At 53.1% G+C, this 16,149-nt stretch overlaps 7 protein-coding genes across 7 annotated transcripts; 4 read left to right on the top strand and 3 right to left on the bottom strand.

Annotated features, from left to right (window-relative positions):
* Positions 1-1,858: 1,858 nt before the first annotated feature.
* Positions 1,859-3,028, bottom strand: GCG54_00006493 (uncharacterized protein; the record flags this gene model as incomplete). Its single annotated transcript, XM_045406494.1, has 2 exons — positions 1,859-2,855; positions 2,925-3,028. The coding sequence occupies 2 exons, from the start codon at positions 3,026-3,028 to the stop codon at positions 1,859-1,861; spliced, it is 1,101 nt and encodes a 366-aa protein (XP_045267786.1).
* A 910-nt stretch (positions 3,029-3,938) lies between these two features.
* On the top strand, positions 3,939-5,627 carry GCG54_00006492 (putative MFS-type transporter PB1E7.08c; the record flags this gene model as incomplete). The annotated part of the gene is made up of 3 exons (XM_045406493.1): positions 3,939-4,097; positions 4,170-5,447; positions 5,499-5,627. 3 exons carry the CDS (start codon positions 3,939-3,941, stop codon positions 5,625-5,627), a joined length of 1,566 nt encoding a protein of 521 aa, XP_045267785.1.
* Positions 5,628-6,460: 833 nt separating this feature from the next.
* Positions 6,461-8,133, top strand: GCG54_00006491 (Carboxypeptidase 2; the record flags this gene model as incomplete). The annotated part of the gene is made up of 2 exons (XM_045406492.1): positions 6,461-6,692; positions 6,746-8,133. The coding sequence occupies 2 exons, from the start codon at positions 6,461-6,463 to the stop codon at positions 8,131-8,133; spliced, it is 1,620 nt and encodes a 539-aa protein (XP_045267784.1).
* Positions 8,134-8,237: 104 nt separating this feature from the next.
* GCG54_00006490 (uncharacterized protein) lies at positions 8,238-9,087 on the bottom strand (the record flags this gene model as incomplete). The annotated part of the gene is made up of 2 exons (XM_045406491.1): positions 8,238-8,675; positions 8,728-9,087. 2 exons carry the CDS (start codon positions 9,085-9,087, stop codon positions 8,238-8,240), a joined length of 798 nt encoding a protein of 265 aa, XP_045267783.1.
* A 1,158-nt stretch (positions 9,088-10,245) lies between these two features.
* On the top strand, positions 10,246-11,300 carry GCG54_00006489 (uncharacterized protein; the record flags this gene model as incomplete). The annotated part of the gene is made up of 2 exons (XM_045406490.1): positions 10,246-10,409; positions 10,439-11,300. 2 exons carry the CDS (start codon positions 10,246-10,248, stop codon positions 11,298-11,300), a joined length of 1,026 nt encoding a protein of 341 aa, XP_045267782.1.
* Positions 11,301-11,691: 391 nt separating this feature from the next.
* Positions 11,692-12,198, bottom strand: GCG54_00006488 (uncharacterized protein; the record flags this gene model as incomplete). Its single annotated transcript, XM_045406489.1, has 1 exon — positions 11,692-12,198. The coding sequence occupies one exon, from the start codon at positions 12,196-12,198 to the stop codon at positions 11,692-11,694; it is 507 nt and encodes a 168-aa protein (XP_045267781.1).
* Positions 12,199-15,365: 3,167 nt separating this feature from the next.
* On the top strand, positions 15,366-15,858 carry GCG54_00006487 (uncharacterized protein; the record flags this gene model as incomplete). Its single annotated transcript, XM_045406488.1, has 2 exons — positions 15,366-15,432; positions 15,524-15,858. Coding segments are annotated over 2 exons (402 nt in total), but the record flags the coding sequence as incomplete, so codon positions are not given.
* Positions 15,859-16,149: the final 291 nt, after the last annotated feature.

The raw sequence follows: 16,149 nt of genomic DNA, 5'->3' as shown, positions 1-16,149 counted from the left end.
GGTCCAGAACGGCGGCATAGCTTTCCTGAGTAGTCACGGGTGACCTAGGCCGCGTTCGTCGGCCAGATCGTGTTGGTTCATTGACGTTCAGCTCCTGGTCAAGGCTCTTCATGCCCTCGTGACAGCTCCAAAGTCTTAGCAATTCTGCCATGGGTTTTCGCCATCATAACCGTCACGGCGGCGGCGCTAGAAGAGCCAGCACGGGCACACGCAACAAAGCCCTTGCTCGTGGGTCTTGATGCCCTCAGCTCTGTTGTTTGGCCTACTTGCTCGGAAAAGACACCTTCTTTGCCGGTGCCCAGTGTATGTCGCACTTGACTGGTGGACTTCGCTACCTTTCAAGGTAATCCCATCCTGCTGCAGGCACGGCTCTCTCGGCAGCCCGCGGCCTCTTGCCTGACCCTCGGGGTCCCGGCTTCCATAGTACCTTCTTAAACTCTTGGTCTGTGCTACAACTTGTTTACATCCTTGCTAAGCTTACTTGATGCTTCATCACAGAATCAGTGTCACGGAACACGAAATGCTCCCACCCGCCAGTCGCTCTCCACGGTCTCAGCTCCGTTGTGCTTCAGAGTTACGATAGCAGGTGAGGCATTTTGCATGTTTGAGGTAAAATGAGTTGACAAGCGGGAGGCAAGCCTTCCAGTATGATGTTCGAGTTTGGAATAGGATTATGTGTTCCGTGAGTCGAGCCAACACATCTCGGGTTCACGGCAAGTACTGTCTTGTGTTGTCCCCCGTCCCGGCGCACTCTGCGGTGGACAACGGCCTTCTCTCACAGGGATGTCTTGGCGCAGGAACTTTTGCATCTTGGTCTGCTGTTCCCGCGCCAGGGGTGGAGGGGGTGAAGGCGCCCTCGTGATTCGAGACAGGGATGTCCTGGACCACACTTAAAGACGCCAGAACTTGGCGTTGCCACAACTCCAGCTGAGATTGATAAGGTATCCATAATCAGCCTAACAGTTGCTGGTCTAGGTGCTCATGTGTGTGACAATCACGTGCAAGTGTAACGTATCGCCCTCTGCCCTGAGGTCGCCTTGGTGCTACGGCGAGGGTTGTTCTATGCAACTCTGCCCGGGCTGGAGTGCGACTGTGCAAGTGTGTCCTCAAACGAATTTGCAAGGTTTGAAATACGACTCCGAAGTAGCGCCTCAGTAGAAATCTCTTGTGTAATGCAAGTAAGTAGACAAAGCTGACAGAATGGCGGTGGCTGAGAGGTGGGGGAAATGCGAGAAGTCCAGTTGGGTCTAGAATCTCAATCATCCTGCGTGATGACAGCCGCTATAGCCGCCCGTTCACAGAGAAAGAATCATCCCGGGGACGCATGGTAGATATTGGCAATACGTAACCTTTTGTAGTAACAGCGGATAGAGGAGTTAATGGCTCAGTTGGTCAGGTCTGGCCAGTGTGCTTGCGCCCTGAAGTCCTTGGCACTCTGTCCGCTGGGGTTTAATATGGTTATGGGTTCAACCCTGCCTTTTGCCATTTGTCGTAACTTTTTTCGTAAAACGACAAAGAAGAACAAGTTAAAACAAAGGGGACAGCTATCTAGTACGTTGTGTGTATACTTAAGTAACGTTTTTGTTCCTTTGAAGAAAGAAAATTTGTTGAATTTTAAAGAACGTGACGATTTAGAGAGGCTGGGTTGCTGCTTCCGTCCGGAGCCTCGAAAATGCGAAAACGCGGTTACCTCCCCCGTGCCTGGTTTTTCATTTTCAAGAATCACAATTTGTTCCGCTATGAGGTACAGAGCCCGACCACTTGGTCTAGTGACATTGTTCTCTACTTTCTCGCTACTAAGGACTACAAGTTCAAGTTCCTCTACTCACACCAATTTGAGAATTACTATTTCATCCTATCACAACTCCAACCTACCATATGACTCCCCTTCTACTCTCGCAGAGGTTTCCATCCTACATTGACCAAATCTAGGCAACGCCCCTACAGGATCGCAACTGCGCGGGGAAGACTGCGCGCCGCTCAAGAAGAGCTTATCTAGCTCGTCCCCAATCTCTTCATAGCTGGTAGTCGTGTTGAGCCAGTGCTGATTCGTTACGTTCTTGTCAAAAACCCACTCATTGCAGCCACTGCAACCCGCCTCTCCTTCCAGTTTAATGATGTTGTAGCCGTACTCATTTCCATGTTTGAAGTACTTATCCAAGCCCTTGATAGCATACAGCATTGCTACCGGGTCAAACGACCATCTCGGTTGATAGTACGCATACAAGATGTACGCCGCCCTCACCGGGTCCGTTTTCGGGCCATCCGCCATCAACGGGCCGCCTGAACGGATCGAGCTCCCGAGGTCAAAGCCCACGTAGACGATGGGACTCTTCCAGTTGTGTATGACGTGGGCAGTTTCGTACGGGTCGTCGCCCCAGAAGTTGAACTCATACCCGCTTGGGTAGTCACCGCCCATAACCACAAGCTCCTTCACCTTCGTCGCGACGAGCTCAGGTCCGGCGAGCTCAGAGTAGGAGTCGGCCGTGGAGTTGAGAAGCGCTGAGAGATTGTGGAGGAAGCCGATTGATGCGATGGTAACGGAATCGTCTTCAGCTTCGGCGAGGAGTTTGCGGTAGAGTTTGACGGGGTACCAGGCTTCGTCTGCATCCGACATGCTTTTGGGCCAGTGGGTGGCGATTTTGCTAGCGAACTCGCCTAGCAGTTTTGTCCAGTTGTCAAAGAATGGAATGATATTTAGAGGACGGCGAGCGCCGATGGGTACTTTAGGATGACCGTAGTGGTTCAAGATGGCGGAGGCGGCCAGGACTGAGTACGACGACTGAGAGTTGATGTTGACTCCGAGGAGGTTCACCTCTGGCGAGGTTGCCGCAAGCAACAGAGCACCGGCATCACTTGAAGAGTGTCAGACATTTTGTACCATCAAGATGAAAACTACTCAATAGTTGAGAAAGGAGGCTTACTCGCAATCACTGAACAAGTCGGTGTCCACGATCAAATTCTTGCGGGCTGACGTCACAATACAAAGGAAAGAAAGGACCAACACAAATAGTCTCTGGCTTAGCATTCTACAAACACCGGCTTTGATTGAATAGATGGGCATAAAGTACTTCGTCCCCAGTAGAGCCCTCACCTTGCCGTCCAATGTCCGCGTGGTCGAGATGGCGATGGTGATGGTGATGGTGATGAGGGGTGAAGAGATGGACGGGTCTGGAGACCATCTGGCACCAGCTGGCTCCGACCGGTGGGTCTCGCTTGGGGCGGGAACCTGTGCGCTTCCTTGTAAACAGCCGGGCCGGCAAACGCTGTCTTCGACACATCAACTGTCAGGAACAAACTTTCGAACAATGCTCATCCTCGATCGAAGGCGCTGCTTTTTAGGCGTTTCTGTAATCAACATTTCTTTTCTTCAGCGAGGAAAACTCGATGTTGTCGCGAAAACTCCACAAGGAGCGGAAAATTACACCACCAAAACACCTACCCAACGATGACGTTCGTCCCTCGAGAAACATCACCCTGGTGGTTCACAACCCCAACCTGTGACCAACACATGCGTCAAATCAGATGAGACAGAGCGAATGTCGATGGGGTACGGGAAGATCCCCCCACACGCTTGATCGCTAGGGCCCCTCTTCCACCCCTCCCTCCCGCGTCGGGGCAGAAACAGAGTGCAGATCGGCATGCGTTCCGACCGCCTCAATGCCGGCGCGGCCAATCAACAGCCGGAAGAGTCGCAGACCAGATGGATTGCGCCATTGAACTGGCGTACGACGTGAAGACCTGGGGAGCCCGCGGCGGTACTCGAAGTTTGGTCATCGGCCGGCCATACTTCATGACCCGCGTTCCCGCCTTGCTTACCTTGTGCAATCTAACACACGTTCTCGATTTCGTTCTGGAAGAAAACGTTGCTGTGGCGCTACTTCGGTCTTGGGAATTGAATTGAGTTACTGAGAACGCACGCGACACGGACGATCTAGATGGGCACCGAACCAGATAAGGCGCGGAAAGAGGAGTCGCCTCCGCCACACGGGCGCGCGACCATCCTCGAAGTCCATGGCATTGATGACGCCGCCATCATCCCCAAGGGCGCTCTCGACCCGGTCTACGAGGCGAAAGCTCGAGTTCTGAATCGCGCGGTACGTGTGAAACTTCAACGCGAAGCGCGACTCGGCTACCTGGGATGATGGCCACTGACTGGTGATTTGCAGATCCAAGATATTGGCATGGGGTGGTATCAGTGGCAGCTATTCGTCGTCGTCGGCTTTGGGTGGGCAAGTGACAACCTCTGGCCCATCGTCACCTCGCTCATATTCACTCCCATCGCAAACGAGTTCAAGCCGACCCGTCCCCCGCTTCTGAGTCTCTCTCAAAACATAGGTCTGCTGGCTGGAGCCATGTTCTGGGGGTTCGGCTGCGACATCTTCGGTCGTAAGATAGCCTTCAATCTCACCTTAGGCCTGACTGCAGTTTGGGGAATGATCGCCGCCGGGGCTCCCAACTTCGCAGCCATCGGCATCTTTGCGGCTTTCTGGTCTTTCGGGGTGGGAGGCAACCTACCTGTCGATTCGGCCATCTTCCTCGAGTTCTTGCCAGGCACTCATCAGTACCTGCTGACGGTTCTATCCATCGATTGGGCTATTGCTCAGGTTATCGCGACGTTGATTGCATGGCCTCTTCTGGGGAATCTCACATGCCAACAGGGCCAGACCTGCACCAAATCGAACAATATGGGCTGGCGATACTTCATCGTCACCATTGGCGGCTTGACCCTCGTCATGTTTCTCGTCCGTTTTGCTCTCTTCACTATCTACGAATCCCCAAAGTATCTTATGGGAAAGGGTCGCGACGAAGATGCCGTCCGAATAGTCCATGAAGTCGCGAGGCGAAACGGCAAGATGACATCCCTATCGGTGGAGGACCTGAAGGCTTGCGAGCCAGAGGGATACGTCGCTCGAACTGATGCTACCGCCGCGGTAAAACGAAACCTCGAAAAGTTGGATCTCAGCCACGTACGCGTCCTTTTCTCGACACCGCGACTTGCACTGAGCACAGGCTTGATCATGGCTGTTTGGGCTTTGATCGGACTTGGGTATCCTCTATACAATGCGTTTATTCCCTACATCCAAGCAACTCGCGGCGCCGAAATTGGCGATGGAAGCACGTATGTGACATATCGCAACAGCTTAATCATCGCGGTCGTTGGTGTACCAGGCGCATTGTTGGGTGGGTGGCTAGTTGAGCTACCTCGACTGGGGCGAAAAGGCACCTTGTCCCTTAGTACAGTCTTGACAGGAGTCTTTCTCTACTGTTCAACGACTGCGCTGACAAGCAACGCGCTTCTGGGTTGGAACTGCGCCTTCAACTTCTCCAGCAACGTCATGTATGCCGTCCTCTATGGGTTCACGCCCGAGCTCTTCCCGACTCCGCAGCGCGGCACTGGCAACGCGCTGACGGCAACTTGCAACCGAATTTTCGGCATCATGGCAGTAAGTAGATGAGATTGGCCTGTGGTGCGATCGTGATGCTGATGACAACAGCCCATTGTCGCCATGTTCGCCAACCTCAAGACCTCCGCTCCAGTCTACACCAGTGGTGCCCTGTTCATCGCAGCTGGGCTTTTGGTGCTCTTCATGCCGTTCGAGTCGAGAGGCAAGGCCGCTTTGTGATTGAAGCGGGTTGCGATAGTTGATTTTCTGATCATCGTCAAACATCATAGAGACCAGTAGAAATGCGACTTTCGAGCTGCGCTTTGCAAGCTGACTGGTACAATGCGCCGGGTAGCAAATAGCTTACCCGGATATCCGGCTCAACGAGCAAACGTATCCGGTCGTCGGCCGCAGCGATCTAGCAGCGGCTGAAGTTGCTGACGACCGGCCCGGACTGTGGTCACTCTCCGCGGGCACGGCCAGATGCATGTCTGCTGATCCATCCCCAACCAGCGCAGCCGGGCTCTTGGCGAGCGTGGTCGGGAGGTCAAGTCCCGACCATCGGCACTGCAGTATCGGAGCGTGGAGCAATTGAGATTCAATGAAGACGTTTCATACGTCAATGGCAAATGAATTATTTCGCTACGGGGCCCGAGGTCTTGGCACCATGGGCCGCCGTTATCTTGCCCACGGGGCTCCCCCGCTTTCCCCTCACACCTGCCACCGAGCTGCCTCATCCAGTTTCGTTGCCAATGTTCACGCTCGCCGCGATGAATCTCCACCTCGCACCTTGCTGGCCATTGACGCTCCTGTTATCGGGCGTTATGTTCGCATATCTCAAATGACCAATTGAAAAGCCTCCGAATGATCTCAGCCAAGCCCCAGTCATACCAGGAACAGCCTTTTGCCATGCGTCGGTGAGCTATTTTGCGCCGCCGGCAACGCTGCGATGTGACGGCGAGGGATGTATAAAGTTTGCGTAAAAGCCGTTGACAGCCGCCGTGGGTTCGGATCGTCAACTTCCAGCAGCACTTGAGCTACTGGAACTTCAGACGCCGTGTGAAATCGACAGCATGTTGCCGACATCTCGTCTTGGCCTCATTGGCCTCTCACTGCTCGCCTCAGCGGAAGCCGCCAAGTACGGATACAACCACGTTACCGTCCGCCAAGACAGTGATGCTATCGCCGCCAACTTCCAGGCCATTGAGGGTGTAGACTTGCTGTCGCCTGCGTTTCTGAGCCCGGAGACGATCCCAACGGGCTTCGCCGAAGGCACGCAGGGACCCACTGCGGATGATGTTCTTGGTAAGATAATTAGTCGATGCCATGGTAATTGTGCAAAGCTGACCACCTCAAAGACACCTTTGTTCAAGATCTCGCCGACAAGAACAGCTGGTTGACCTACAACAAAGCGAACTTCACCTCGGAGGAGGGCCGCCCGTTCCCCTACCTCCATCTAACCTCAGGATCCGCCAAGTCTCGAAGGGCAGCCAACTCGACCGGCAAGGTGCGCGTCTGGCTTCAGGGCGCCGTCCACGGTAACGAGCCTGCCGGCGATCAGTCTATGCTGGCTCTGTTGGGCGCACTTGATGCGAACCAGACCTGGACGGCCTCGCTTCTCGAGAAGCTTGACATCGTCATTCTGCCTCGCTACAACCCCGACGGTGTCTTCTACTTCCAGCGCACCCTGGCCACCAACTATGACCCGAACCGCGACCATGTGAAGCTCGCCCGCAAGCAGACGCGCGACATCAAGTCCCTCTTCAACGAGTTCAACCCTCACGTCGCCGTTGATATGCACGAGTACAGCGCCACCGCCCGCTACGGCAGCTACTACCACGCCGCCGATGGTCTCTTCTCCGCCGCGAAGAACCTCAACATCCACCCTGATATTCGCTCTCTGTCCGAGGAGCTGTTTGCCAAGAACATCGGCTCGGCAATGGAGTCTCGGGGCCTGCGTTGGGAGCCCTACGTGACGGGATCCACCAGCACCAACCCCGAGTTCAAGCCCACCTTCGCCGAGGCCGGTTCCGACGCCAAGATCGGCCGCAACGCCATGGGCCTCACTCAGTGCGTGACTTTCCTGATCGAGATGCGCGGCATTTACCTCGCCGATCAGGAGTTCCAACGCCGCACCGTCGCGGGTCTGACCATGGCCTCGAGCGTGCTGCAGACTGCTGCCGACAACGCGGACAAGGTGTACACCACCATCGAGTCCTCCATCGCCGACTTCAAAACTACCGACGCCGAGATCGTCGTCACTGATTCCTCGCCCACTGTCCAGCGCACCTTTACCATGGTGAACATCAACAACGGCTCCGTCGTGCAGGTCCCCATCAACTTTGGCTCAACCACCCCCGTGACTGCCAACATCACCCGCGCGCGTCCCGAGGCCTACCTCATCCCCGCATCCTGGGCCGACCTCGCCGAGCGCCTGCGTGTCGGCGGCCTTGAGGTTGAAACCCTCGACGAGCCGTACAAGGGCACCGTCGAGGCTTACACCATCACCTCGGCGGAGTTTGAGACCGGATACTACGAGGGCGTCGTTCGCGCCACCGTCACCACTGAGCCTCTCACAAGAGAGGTTGATCTGCCTGCCGGTAGCTTCCTCGTCAGCACGAAGCAGAAGAACGCCGCGCTGGCCTTTGTGGCGCTGGAGCCCGAGAACATTGACTCCTACGCAAGCTTCAACATCGTGCCCGTCGAGGAGGGTGACGAGTATCCCATCTACAGGGTCCTCGCTTGAACAGGCTTAATCTCAAAACTAATGTAATTAGATATTGACTAATAATATCAACGACGTTAAGAACACCTCCTCATACATCATGACAGGCTCACCCGTTCCCCGATCTAGACAAGCATCTGCCTCCACTCAATCTCTCCCACATCCTCCTTCCCCGTCATGAACCGAATCCCGTTCTTCAGAATCGTCGCGAGGACTTCCATCTCCTCCTCGTCCCGCGGCCCATACACCATGATGTACGAGTCCGCCATGTGGAACCGGTTCGCAAAGAACGAGGTGCGCGGGACGGAAAGGCGGTGGCGCTCGGCCCAGCCTTTTTCGATGGCGAGCTTCGCGTCTGCCGGGGAGAGGTACATGTGGATTGACAGGTCGCCGTGGTGATGGCCAATCTCTCCGCGGGCGGTGCGTGCTGCTTCCGGGGCGGATTTGGCGAGGACTTGGGGCGCGACGAAGAGGGCCGGGTTGAGACGTTCGTAGAGCGACTTTTTCGTCTCGAGGAGGGAGGGGTTTTGGGTTGCTGCGTTTGTGAATAGGTTTTGGATGAACTGCGTCGTGTTAGCTTCACAGCAAGGGTAAAGCTGGCGGAGTATGCGTTACCTCTCTCATGTTCTCCGGCGCATGTTGGCTCAGCTGCCTATGTGGCACGATACCTCCCAACGCCGCCCTCTCACCCTTCCTTCTTGGCAGGCCCTTCATGTCCTGGTGGTATCCTTCGCTGGGGTAGTCGCCGGTCCATGTCGCGGAGCTCTTTGAGAGGGCAAAGGGGCGGATTCCGATGGTGACCATGAGCCAGCCGGCGAAGTTGTGCGGGACGCCGCCGGGGCCGAGGGCGATATAGGCGCGGTAGTCGCGGACGGCCCAGATCAGGAGGGATGTGGTGAGCGCGGCGGTGACGGATGTGAGGGCCGGCCGGCGGGAGAGGGTTGTTGTGAGATTTGTGAGGGTTTGGGATGACATTGTGATGTGTGATGGGCCGTGCGAGTGCGAAGGCGAGATCTTGGAGGAAGGTGCTTGGGCTGGGAATGGCGGCCGTTTGTGGAGTTGACGAGGAGATAAGCGGCTTATGAGGACGAGATCACAAGTCGATGTTAAAGGGGTTCGGAGGAGGCGCTTTTGGGGAGATGAGATTGGAGGGCGGTGGCTGACGTAGCACGATTCGCATTCGCGACTTGGTGAAGCGCGGGCGCGAGGTCGTCCGGGAATTGCGGGGTTAGTCAGCCCCGCGCAGATCGGACGGAGCCGTGCTTTTGGGGCCGGTGCGTTGTGGGACTTTATCGGTGTCGGAGACCGGTAACTCGGCCGAGAAAGATGGAGACGTCGTTCACTTTTGCACGTATGAATCCTTCTGGCTTACCCTGCACATCATGTTCTCAATGTGACGCTGTATGACGTCTGGCAGAATTGAAAATGAATTCCATACTGTGCCATGGACAGCTGCAGGTAGAGAGTTGAAGAAACGTTAGGAGCCCTTGTCAACACTAAAATACAGCTATCCACTACCTGTATGGAAGTGAATAAGGAGGATCTGCTTGTCCGGATCTCATCGGCTGTTGGTTGACTTTACCTCGTACGGTTAGCATAGAGATGCCTAGTTTTCTCTGAGTCTACTTGGACGCAAAAATCTCGGCACAGAAAAGTGTTGGTATTAGAATGAGATGAAACCTACACGTGCGCTATGCGGCAGTTCGACGACAGCAAACATCAAGCGGCCGGTCGAGCTCGCATATTTGCAGCTCATCAGGCCAGCTTGACTGTTCATTTCTTGAATCTATCGCATATGCTTTTGCGCAAATCTCCCTATCTGCGTCCGATAAGTGGGACGAAGACTAGGGTTGCCTGACACCCTGAGAGCCACATGGCGCTTTCGAGAACATGTATGATTATGAAGTCAAAGTCTCGCTGATTAGAGTCAGAGGACAAAACTCTAAAAGTAATGCGGACACGTGCAGGGAAAAATTTCAGATACATCATGCCACTTGTCAAGTTCTATTTCTTCATAGACCCAGGAATCTTTGCGAGCCCTCTCCAGTTTCCTCAACTTCAGCAGCGATTCGCTTCCCACAGTCGCTGCTCCACAATCATTTGCATCAATATCGACTTCTACGTGCGAATTATATGAAATGGAGTCGACTATCTGCCAAAAACACTCGTTCTCGGTTCTTTCCATTCTCAACGTACCAAACGATATCTTTCTGTGCATCTTTGACTTCCTCGACCTTCACGACCTATTCATCCTATGACGGACCAACCAAATCTTTCGCAGCCTCACCAAACGACCTGTAATTAAATAGAATGCCGACGTCTGCAGTCTTCCTTTGAATGAAAGATACCGTTTCTGGACAGTTCTGGGCTACACTCGGCCGGATCATTACGTGTGCGAAGATTGCTGTCGATTGCACCGCTTCGGTATTCGTCACCGTTATTTCGGACCCGTTGCCCAGCCCCGGAACAGCGGCAGACCATATCAGCTACCCAGCTGCAACCCCGCCAAGACAACCAGCGCCAACATTGACACGCATGCTTATCGCCATGCGGACATTCAAATCGCCTTGAAGTGCCATATGAGAGGCCTGTTTGATAACCAGCTTTACAAACGAGCCATGGAGACGCGCAGAGACAGATTCCAACCGGACTATCTTCCGCTTGGCAATCTTTGGGCTGTGAAGGAGTCTGTCCCGAAGATTGTCCGTGGAAGGTTTCTCGTTGCGAGAGAACTGAAGAACAATGCAATTATAAGGAGGACACTAAACTTCCGTCCCATTTGCCCTCACGAACATGGATACGGCGAACACATTCGTTCTCGTCTTCTACCTCGACAAGCCCGACTTGTTAGCTTCGCCAGTCTACAGCTCCCTGCACCTATTACGCCGCCGCCTCCAATGCCCACTTCCAATACAGCTGCGGATTTCAAGCGTGCCGTCGTTTCCGCAGAGAGCCATCCGGGATGCGAGTTTGTTGGATCATGTGACCGCTGTCCAATTGATTTTGCTGTCGCCGTCAAGGGTGGGAAGACGTGCGTTCGAGTTTGGTGCGACTACGGGTCCTACGGAACCCCGATGGATCTCAGCTGGAGGGTACATGTCAGCTGTCAGACCAATGATGACACGCGTGGTCCGACCTTAAGCCACGAGCCTGGCTCAGTGCGAAGAATGTTTGAAAGAGGATGCTAACCTGTGCAAGGCAGTATCTCTAGTCGAAGTCGGATTCCGGGAATGAACAGCTCGTGTCAAGGAGTCAAGCTGTTCAATAGAGGTTTAGACACCTCGCGCCACAGGCATGGTCATTCTGAAGGTAATTAGTTACCTCATGATAATTCATGTAATTATATTTTTGACAGCACGAGCTTCGATAATAAACTAGTCTTATTCGCCCAGCCGGGACACCTTTTAGACTAAGTGAAGCCTTACTATTGAGTTTTTGAACTTTCATGATGCGATGTCAGTCAGGGAGATCTTCTGAGTATCCGAACCGCAGCGACACTAATATGAGCAAATATACTTCAGTCTAGAACGTGCAAATATCGTCGTGGCAACGGCTTTTGCAGCGCCCATGTCATGGCACTTATCGCCGCCCAAGCATCACCATCAGGTCGTCCTGGCCTCCGGTCAACGTCTCTCGGTACCCAACCCCGTCGACCGGAAAAGGCATATGGCGCGTCGGCTGCCTCTCATATCGCCCTCCTCGTCCGTGACCACCGGTCTTGGGCACGCGGGTAGTACCCCAGTCCATCGCCTGCAGGTCCTTCACTTCCAAAACCCACGTTCCACGCCAGTTGTCTTCCTCTTCTACCACCTGCGCGAGTCTCCAGGGGAACTCGTAATTTGGGCGATACACCCATCCATTTTTGGCCCCTAATGTCGATTTACGTTTAGGGGCTGTATGGGCTTCGGGGCCATGGCAGGTACACGCGCAGCAGGCGACTTTGGTGTTGACTTCTGCGTTGGTTTCGGCGTCGAACTTGATGTCGGCCTTGGTATCGACCAGAACCTCGGTGTCACGTTCCGGTTTCCTCTTCTTGATGCCGATGATACGGCCAAGTACGGCGAGGCATTTCTTTGCACGGTCCATCGTCGAAGCTGTGTAAAATGTCCCCCCTGAAAGATTGTGTGGTCGTAAATTTGCCCTTGTTGGTGTTCATAGGTTAGCCAAGGGTTACCACTAATAACCTTCAAGTCATATTGCTTGATAAGGTAGATCATGAGCTGGTGGGCATATACTGGTTTGACAAATACTTCGGGGTCGTGTCGTATAGCTAAGTCTGTAGCGTCCGGTGATATCTGCTCGATGTCGGCGAAGGAGATAGATAGTGGAGTGGTAGCAGTTCTGCCTCGTGCGCCTGGTAAACGTAAGGGTTTGAGACGTGTTGCAATCGCGGATGTGTTGCGTGCTTACTATCCAGCTGGAGGTAGCTATCCAACGGAGTTTTAAGCTGGCTGTTGCCTAGCGCCCGAGAGAGACGAAAGAGTGCTTTTTATCTTAAATACGGGTTTTAGTCTCCTGACGGTACGGGTCCTTCTCTTCGGACATTGGGGATACTTACGGTTTCGAGGCAAAGTCTTCGAGTCTTCGAGGCAGAGTCTTTCTCTTAGAATTTGGCTGCTAGAAGGATGTTGGCGAGGCAGCAGCCGGCTTTTAAGCCACTTTGGCAGCTGTCTCGCAAGGTTGCCAAGGACCTTGGTGGAAGGTTGAGACCATCAAAGGAGTCGTCGCCGTCATATGTTTTCTGGCGTGGACTGTAAGCACTGGAGGTCTATTGTTAGCAACCGCGCTGAGTCCTTCGTCCCATTCCAGAAGCTAATCGTAAGGTGCATCAAATTCCATGTAAGAGTGCCGAATAACGGAGAATGTGCCGTCGGAAGAAGCGTCCCGGTAGAGTCGGGGTCAAAGTTTTCCATGAACTAGATAAACCGTACAAATTGGTTGCAGTGTCCATCTGCGTCGAGTTTAGATACTGTTAAACGTTAGGTTTCATTCTTTTTCAAGCGCTTATGAATGCCTCTCGTATCACACTTGGGAACATAATGCATGCACTTGCGAATCGATCACGTGGATAAGGTTCCAAGAGTCTTGAGCGAAAACCCTTGTGGGCTTTACCTTAATGGTAACATGATCAATACGTCTTTTGGAGCCCATAGGCCCTATATAACTCGTTGTGGGGGACGAAACTGACCAAAGCCTGCCCATTTACCACCATAGCACTCTACGACTTGTTCTTTCTGCAGGCCCCTTTTGCCTAGGTCGTACTGAACTGCTCAGTTCGCTACTGACCAGCTATCATGGGCTGTCTCAAATGGATCAAACACGTGAAAGATCGTGGTAGGAAACGACGAGTTCGCATCCGAGACAAAGCGAAGCATTCAAATACTCTAAATATTCTTACCTTTCCTCTTGACATTTTGTTCCTCATCACGGACCAGCTCGAACTACACGATCTTTTCATTCTGTCACAAAGCAATCCCGTCTTGCGAAGCTTCACTCTTAGACACTGGGCAACCGAAGTCTCCATGCTCTCAAAGTCTCTACAGCTTGAATTTTGGACAGGATTGGCGTACATCTTGCGTAATCACTGGGTGTGCGATGAATGTTGCAGCCTCCATCGTCTTCCGGAATCACGTGTGCCACACAGCGGACTATGGCCAACACCAGCGGACTGTTCTTCGGAGCCAGGGCGCGGGCTCGTACGTGTGCGCGACATTCATCACTCACACGTCCAGATTTCTTTGAAGCATCAAATGAGAGGGTTGACTTATGCCAAGCGCTTTGTGGAAATCATGGTGCCTTACAGTTGGTCGGATTCATGGGGCAGTGATCGACGAACCTACGAAGCGGTTCCAAGAATTGTTGACGGAAGATTTCTTCTGTACATGGACTGGAAATTCACGGACTGTGATTTCCAGTCATCATACTTCATCTTCGGGCTAGCTGCGAAGCGAGTCTGTCCTCACACAGATGCAATGTCAATCTACTGGAATGAAATCCGTCCCAACAGAGATGTTCGCTGCCATTGGTCACGCGCAATGTCCAATGAGATTGCTGACTCTGAGCATAGTGCTTCCACGGCATCTTCTAATTCAGCAGTAACTTTTAACGGCTCGTGTAGCCGTTGCCCTACTGACTACTTGGTCACGGTGTATGATGATGATGACAAATTACGGCTCCAACTTTGGCAAGACTTTGGGTCGTATGCATCTCCTGAAAACCCAGATTGGAGGGTGCACGTACGCACCGACAAAAACAATGAAGCAAGAGGTCCCTCGTTGTATCACGTCCCCGGTTCAGTTCGGGAAGCATATGAAAGCTTTGATGCTACAGACACGAAATGCTGACAAGCGAGCAACTTCACTATCACTACGACGCGCTTTAAATAGGCTATATATACCAATCTTACGGACATTCACTGTTCAGATATCAATCTCGAGCGGACTGCGTGTTGCTGCATTGCAAGCTTGGTTTTGCTACCACATCTGAGCATCGCCTCGAAGAATGAGAGAATATCCTAGTCGAGACCATAGTTCGTCGGCCCCATCCCTCGTTTTGTCATCATTTGTGCACTGAGAGACCAGAAACTGCTGCATGGCATACTCCAGGGACTAATGCGTTGATGTCTAAGGCAAACTCACGACGTGGGCGGTCCCAAGTTACAGACCTTCTCAAAGCGGCATGGGCGCGAGTGTATGGTTTAGTTTAGTTGGCATGATGCAACATAACGGCAGGGGCAGCAATGTATATTTTATACACTGCCAGCAATACTTTCATCCCGACACAAAGGACGCAAGGTTAAAATTAGCGAATTTCACGACCAAGACATTAAAAGATAGCATAGTTGGTTGCCCAAATATGCATTAGGCATCTCTATTTCACTAGCCAACTTGGAGTTGCGGTACTAGCAGGGCGGACTTTTCGGGAAAGGTTTGCAACGCATCTCAGAGTCGTGATTGGATGGCTCGCTTTGAGCTCGTATCATGTCTGTATAGTTGCAGAAAAAGACTGTCTGGGTTCACATTGGCTCCCTCGCTTTGCTATGGGGCTTTTTAGTCTGCATAGCTGTGGATAAGATGGATTCATCTTTTCCATCCTAGCCCACTGCAGTTGTAGCCATTTCACTAGGATCAAGTGTCTTGACCGCAATCCTCAAAACTATAAATACGAGGCTCTTTCTCCTCCAAGAGCATTGATTCCTGTCCTCCAGACTCCAGACAGCTTCCCCAATCTTGCTTCTACGTCCAAAACTCAAGATGCATTTCTCCACCATTGGCGCGGTCATTCTGGCTACCCTGTGCGCCAGTTCTCAGGCATGGGAAGGTAAGACAGCCCTCCCCTTGGCCTTTCTTCCCGTTCTTGCGTTCTGCCGGCTAGTACTCTCTTGCTGACTTGAAGCTCCCAATCGCATCAGTCGTCGCATACGACAACGTCAACGGCTGCAGTGCCAACGGCAATACGAGGTACCGCTCCATCACGGGCGCCTCCAACCTCAACGGATGCATGACGTTCGACAACGACATGCCCGGCACGGGCTGCCGCGAGTACCAGAACGGCGGCGCCACCAATGGCGCATGCGTCTCGGGGTCGCTGCTTCCATCGTCCGTGATTTTGCGCGCCGGAAGATGCATCATCTGGGACCAGCCTGGGTGCCAGGGCAGGTTTATCGACACTAATGGCGCGGTCAATGGATGCAGTGACTTCAGGGCTTATGGATGGGGCAAAATCCGCTCTTTCAAGTGCTTTGGCTGTAAGTCTTTCTTGCCCTCGGTCTGCTCCAAGACAACAGTGCTGATCGTTATGCGAGCTGTAGAAACAGGATGGCAAGACGCGTCACTAAAACCACAGGCGTCCCTCACGCTATGTGTAAAAGGAGTCGAAGTATATAAAAGTTATTTCGATTGTATATTATTTAGTTTCGTTCTGCAACTGAATAGAAGTCCCTTTGTTGCGCCCACTTCGGGATGTGCCCCCCCTCCCAGGAGACGTACATACTCACTCAAAGAATAAGGGTTTAGCTGTCCATGGATGCGAGCAGTT

The sequence above is a fragment of the Colletotrichum gloeosporioides genome (genome assembly GCF_011800055.1).
Source record: "Colletotrichum gloeosporioides strain Lc1 chromosome Unknown consensus_19, whole genome shotgun sequence".
In the NCBI taxonomy this organism is placed as follows: domain Eukaryota; kingdom Fungi; phylum Ascomycota; class Sordariomycetes; order Glomerellales; family Glomerellaceae; genus Colletotrichum; species Colletotrichum gloeosporioides.
This window is presented reverse-complemented; position numbering and strand designations above follow the sequence as displayed.